We start from the raw sequence: 6,256 nt of genomic DNA, 5'->3' as shown, positions 1-6,256 counted from the left end.
ATATTCACTTTTTTCATTTTGAACGAATATGTATCTTTAACAGTTAAATATTCAAGAAAACACTATTACAATTTAACATTTAAAATTATTTTTTTTTTTGCGTGTATTATAAGTTTATAATTAACGATAACTATGACGATAAAACCAAATACGTTATATATATATTTACTTTCAATTTTCTTAGTTCATACTTTCACTGGCTCGAGGATAATACCAGTCGATTCTGCAAAAATATTGGCCGTAGAAACAATTGGTGCTAAAAGTGCTTGGAATTACGTTAGTTCTGTACTCCGGGTCTTGTCAAATAATGGACATCATGTTACAGTGTTTACACCATTTCCCGAAGGTGAACGAGATAATTATACAGAGGTGGATATATCAAAAGATCATGAAATATTATTAGATTTGAATTTGATCAATTCAGTGGATTCATGGGGAACTCCGACGGCAATGATAGAATTCATTAGAACTAAACGTATAATGATGTGTGACGCAGTGTATAAAAGCGTTGAGTTAAATAAAATAATGGAAGAAAAAGAAAATTCTAATTTCGACGTACTCATCATTGAAACCACGGGATATGATTGTGAATTGTATTTGGCCAGTAAATTAAACATGCCTTTGATTTTTTTGATTTCATCGCCAATGGTAACATATGAAGAACGCATCATTTCCGGTGGCATCCCAAATCCAGCGACAATTTCACATTTATATACTGATCACGCCATTCCTATGACATTTATACAAAGATTTTCAAACACCGTATTATTGGCATACAGTATGGTGTCGTTAAGAGTTGACAAATGGATAAGAAAGTATACGATCAATAGACCGTATAATTGGATAACAAATGATGTTCAACCGTCACTGACATTTGTAAATAGTCATTTTATAAGCGAAGCTTCGAGACCGTTTTCCCAAAACGTCATACAAATCGGTGGTATACATTTAAAACCGCCAAAGAGTTTACCAAATGTAAGTAAAAAATACACACATGAACACTCACGTAATAATTAATCTTACGGTGAAAAATAACACATTTTCTCGAATAGCATTTATGTTTTTTTCATATTTTTATCTTAATCATTTTTAAGTGATTATTTTTTTTTAATTAATGGATTACAATTAATATTCGATAGGACAATATTTCTTGAGAATATCATTATAAAAATTAAATTCAGAACAAGAAGTTGTTATGACTACTAATATTTATAATAATCATTAAAAAAAAGGTAGGAAAGTGGGTGTCGCTCTGCTGTACAGTAGGTTACAAGTGAGGCACTGTAATGGATGGTGTTAAATTTAAATTAAATGATATAATATAATTTTATAAGAAAAATTATTCTGAGCGAAAACGGTCAGTCAACCTATGATATTACTATGTATATTTCATGATATAGTTGTGAATAAAGTAATTTATGTATAATCTATTTACGTGGAACCTTGTCTTAAATTTTAATTTCTTAGATATCTTTAGATTTCTTAGACATAAAAGTTGAACATTTTATACATTTTTAAATACAAAATAATTATAAAATTTTAAATTTGACAAATGTTGTCGAAATTTGAACTTTGATTGCTTATAATAAAAAATGTGCCTATGTATTTTTAATATTTTTCAACTAATATTGTAACAATATATAAGGAGCCTTGTAATAAATTTTGACGCTTTGTTATTCAACAAATAAAATTTATTAACTGACAATTTATCATAGAAAAAATTTGATAGAGGTAGACAAACTTATGAAGAATATTGTATTACGTTTTCAAATCTCAGATTTAAATATGAAGATTTTTATGAATTTCTAACTCAAAATAATTTACACATTTTCGCGATTTTTACGTATTTTGTCAAAATTTGAACTTAAAATACTTATAAAAAAAACTGTTACTATGGACTTCAATATTTTTCAAATGTCATTGTAAAAATATATTAAGAGCCTTTTATTACATTTTCAAGCTATTTTATAAATAAAAAATGCTTATATAAACATTCAATCAAAATTGCATATATCTACGATCATTTGTTTTAGATTTACACCAAAAACCAAAATCGATTTTTCTTAAAAATTCCAGTTTTTCCTTCATTTTTAATTTTTTGTTTCACGGCGTTATTGAAATCTACTGGACATTTTTACTTTTGACCCCCAAAGTACCAAATATATTCAATTTCATATCAGAAAATATACTGTTGAAGAAAATCTAAGTATTGGTTCTGTCCTAAAAAATAATGATAGACACAAAAATTAAAAAATTAAAAAAAAACACACATCATTGTAAAATAAATACATTCATCGCTCCACTCAAAATCTAAAATATTCATTTCTCCTAGGCCCTAGGGGATTTATTGTTCCATGTATTTAATGGAATATTATATTATAATATTATAATAGAAATGTTTTGAAAATATATATTGCAAATAATTAATTCAAACTTTTTATATCATTTCACCATTAAATAATATGCATAAATATAATTTAATAAATAATTAGTGTAATAATTATATTATATTATTTACCTATACCTATATATTAATATATTAATTTTTTTTTTAGGATATATTACAATTTATTGAAAATTCTCCACATGGTGTAATTTTGTTCACATTAGGTTCAATGGTTAATATGTCTACATCGCCTGATTATATAATAAATTCTCTGAAGGAAGCATTGGCCCAAGTTCCTCAAAGAATATTATGGAAATACGAAGGTGAAATGGTGAATAAACCAAACAATGTTATGATAAGAAAATGGTTGCCTCAACGGGATATTCTATGTAAGATTTTATATCAAATGAATTATATATTACGTAAGTTAGAACTTTGTTTATTACGTTGTATTTTGATTTTAAGTGCACCCCAATGTAAAATTATTCATCAGTCACGGAGGTATATCAGGAGTATATGAAACAGTGGATGCTGTCGTACCAGTTCTCGGGCTCCCTTTATTTTACAACCAGCAAAGGAATATAGCTAACTTGGTTAATGCTGGAATGGCCATATCCATGGATATTTTTTCTGTAACAAAGGATATATTTTTAAAAAATGTATTAGAGCTAGTAACTGATGAAAAGTGAGTTACTCAAGTAAACTCAGTAAATCAATTTGAAATATAATATACATAGTCTAATTTTAACAAAAATGTATTTTTAAGGTATATGCGAAGCGCTAAAATCGTTTCCGAAATATTTAAAAACCGACCGATGTCTCCCGAACAGTCAGTACTTTACTGGACTGAATATGTGATTCGTCATAAAGGTGCCCCGCATTTGAAGCCTCACTCAATGAATCTAACTTGGTATCAATACCTGTTATTAGATGTTATCGCTGTGATGATAGTATTTATATGTATTAGTTTATTTATAACATATGTATTGATAAAAATGTTTCATAAACATATTTTGAAAAATTTTCTAAACTTTAAAGCAAAATCAGAATGAGTTAGTGTTAAGTTTCAATTTTAAAAATTGATAGTTTTACAATAATATTACAACAATGTGTATTCTAGTGCAGCTAAAAATAATTATTATATTTTTATTTCAATAATGATAACTAAATTGCAATTATCGAGTTAAATTTATTATTTGTTAACTATTAACTTTTAACTTGTCGATCGTGGTCCTCTTAACTTAACTTAACTTGAGTTAATTATTTTCATTTACTTGACCACCTTTGTTTATATGAATATAATGAATTGTTTATTTATTACGTTTTAGTTTAAAACATTTCAAAGCAAATTTAAAAAAAGGTTGTCCAGCGGGTACCGCTCTGCTGTACAGACGTCCAGTAGTTGTCATTGTGATGGACAGTGTTCGGACTTATCTAGATAAATTTATCTAGATGAATCTTATCTAGATAAATAGTTACAAGGTATCTACACGTTCATCTTAGATAATTTTTTTACTAATTTAAATAAATTCATCTAGATACATTTTTGTATTGATAAAAATCGCGAAATTGTACAAATGCATTTTTAAATATTTATACAGATTCTCAAACAAAGTTTATGGTTTATAAATAATGTAATTATTTTTATTTATATCATATTATTATTATGTTCTTAGTGCCCAACTAAAATATACCTAAATTTAAAGCCATTTAAAAAATAGTTGTATCGTTTTTTTTTATCTAGATAAAAAAGTATTTATCTTTTGTATCTATCTAGATACATTTGAGTTGCATTATCTTTATCTTTATCTAGATAAAATAAGTACTTATCTAATCCGAACACTGGTAATGGATATGTTATTTATATTGAGTCCAATGATAAATCATTTACTTTTTTGGTCTTAAACATACTAACATTCAAGATTATTACGTAATTTGGATGATGCCTTTTGAACTAATTGCGGCATATGGAGCGTTGTATTAAATGTCAAATAAGTATTAAAAGTTATAGAAAAACGGAAAAAATCTGGTGCCCAAATAATCGTGATAAAATAAAATTTTTTAAACAAGTTAATGCCCACCTTTTATAGGACTATATAGGATCCCTGGGAGTGGCCCAGTGAATACTAGACGTGATTTAGCCACCCTACGTACACACTCTTGTACCTCTTCGTTCTTGATTATCACATTTTTGCATTACGACTTAGATTATTTTTGTTGACGACGTATTACGGGACTTAGAGAATATTTGAGCAACCGCTTATTTTCTAAGACACTGGTTTGTCTTCGTTAATTCGAATAATCTAATAGTATTTTAAATTTAACTTGTTTGATATTCTTACAATTTTAAATAAATAATACATCAACCCACAAATTGTTGATCATTTGACGCTTTTACCATCATCCCATCCTGTCACCATCTCCTGTAAGTCGGGTGCACGCAACAACCTGCCATCGTTTATTAAGCCAATAATTCATAACATTTTTGATTGATCTCATGTGCCGAAATTTACTTAATTTAAATTTAGAGCAACAAGTGTGTCTAGACAAGTTTTTAAAAGTTGATAACCTTTTTATATAAATTCTAATATTTTGCTAATTTCTAAAACTTTTCTAACACATAATATTAATATTATATTATTACTTATCGCGGTAAATTGTTTTTATCGTCATCACACGGTATGACCTTTAAAATTGTACCCATATTATTATGGTGTATAATAATCAGACTATTTCCTAAATAATTTGTAAATCAGATTATGTAAGTACCTATAAGTACAAAATTATAACAAACGTCATTTCTGAAAGTGTCATTGCTGCGTGAAGTTGGCACACCCATCGAGAAGTTGAATTTTTTGGAGCATTTGGGAAAGAGTAGAATGTATACTAGGATTACATATAATATGTACAAATGGAATACGAATCGTTGCTAACATTAAAGGGCCGATAACTTGATAGTAACAAAAAAGTAGGGGGCTGGTGTAACGTTACATTAGCACCACTGTGGAAATTATTTTATTTTGGGGCATTTGGGGAGTGGTACAAATGTTCATGATGCTAATGTACCGGATATAACACCAAATGGCACTATTTCAGAGGACGTCACACACGACATAGATGAAATGCGTTTACGCAGTGTGAGTATAACTCGCTCAATTTTGGTATTAGAATAAAAACACTTATTACAAACTTATAAGATGACAATATTTTGGAGGGTAAGACGGATGGTTTAAAAATTTAAATTTTGAACATTTATAAGAAGGTATTTTAAAAACGTTGTCATTTTTGGTATTTCTAAACAATATAATGAACGTTATATTATTGGGTATAACTAAAAAAATAACTGGCCCTTTTAAATATTGCCACAATTCAATTTTATAACAAATACTTTTTTTACTCTAGAACAAAAATTGATCAATTTATACTCAGACTGCGTAAATGCGTTTTTTCTACAACGTATATGTGTAAAACGGATCATTCACATTTCGCATATGCTTTATGGGTGACTACTATAGCGGTAAAAATGTCTTCCTAATTGTGGCCCGAGTTTTGTCGGGGTGTATACGAATTGCGGCCCGAAATTTAAAATTAAATTAATTGAAATATGTAAATTAAAATTAAAAAAGCTTCATTTTCCTTCTCATTTTATTCAAGCTTAGAACTGTCTGTAGCATCAGTAGACACTGCACGTAAGTTAAAAATTATGTTTTGCTTTTATTCAAAAATTTTGGCACTGGTAAAAACGTATATTATGATATTTTAGATTCTGAGTGGAACAATGAATGTATTGATTTTACAATGATGTGTGTTTTTTTTTTTTATTTTTTTTTGTGTCTGTCATCACCATTTAAGGACAGTAAAAGTGCTTGG

At 27.9% G+C, this 6,256-nt stretch overlaps 1 protein-coding gene across 1 annotated transcript; it reads left to right on the top strand.

Annotated features, from left to right (window-relative positions):
- LOC100162688 (UDP-glucuronosyltransferase 2B2) lies at positions 1-3,704 on the top strand. The gene is made up of 4 exons (XM_001951199.5): positions 1-975; positions 2,556-2,775; positions 2,852-3,071; positions 3,153-3,704. Exons 1-4 carry the CDS (start codon positions 133-135, stop codon positions 3,436-3,438), a joined length of 1,569 nt encoding a protein of 522 aa, XP_001951234.1. The 5' UTR covers positions 1-132; the 3' UTR covers positions 3,439-3,704.
- Positions 3,705-6,256: the final 2,552 nt, after the last annotated feature.

This window comes from Acyrthosiphon pisum, unplaced genomic scaffold (assembly GCF_005508785.2).
Source record: "Acyrthosiphon pisum isolate AL4f unplaced genomic scaffold, pea_aphid_22Mar2018_4r6ur Scaffold_3;HRSCAF=17, whole genome shotgun sequence".
NCBI lineage: Eukaryota > Metazoa > Arthropoda > Insecta > Hemiptera > Aphididae > Acyrthosiphon > Acyrthosiphon pisum.
This window is presented reverse-complemented; position numbering and strand designations above follow the sequence as displayed.

What these genes read in the sequence shown, in the direction of transcription:
- LOC100162688 (XM_001951199.5), top strand. Translation starts at nt 133, where the DNA reads ATGACGATAAAACCAAATACGTTATATATATATTTACTTTCAATTTTC. An exon ending in CGCCAAAGAGTTTACCAAAT is followed by an intron (nt 976 to 2,555) that starts GTAAGTAAAAAA and finishes TTTTTTTTTTAG; the next exon opens with GATATATTACAATTTATTGA. An exon ending in GAGCTAGTAACTGATGAAAA is followed by an intron (nt 3,072 to 3,152) that starts GTGAGTTACTCA and finishes TGTATTTTTAAG; the next exon opens with GTATATGCGAAGCGCTAAAA.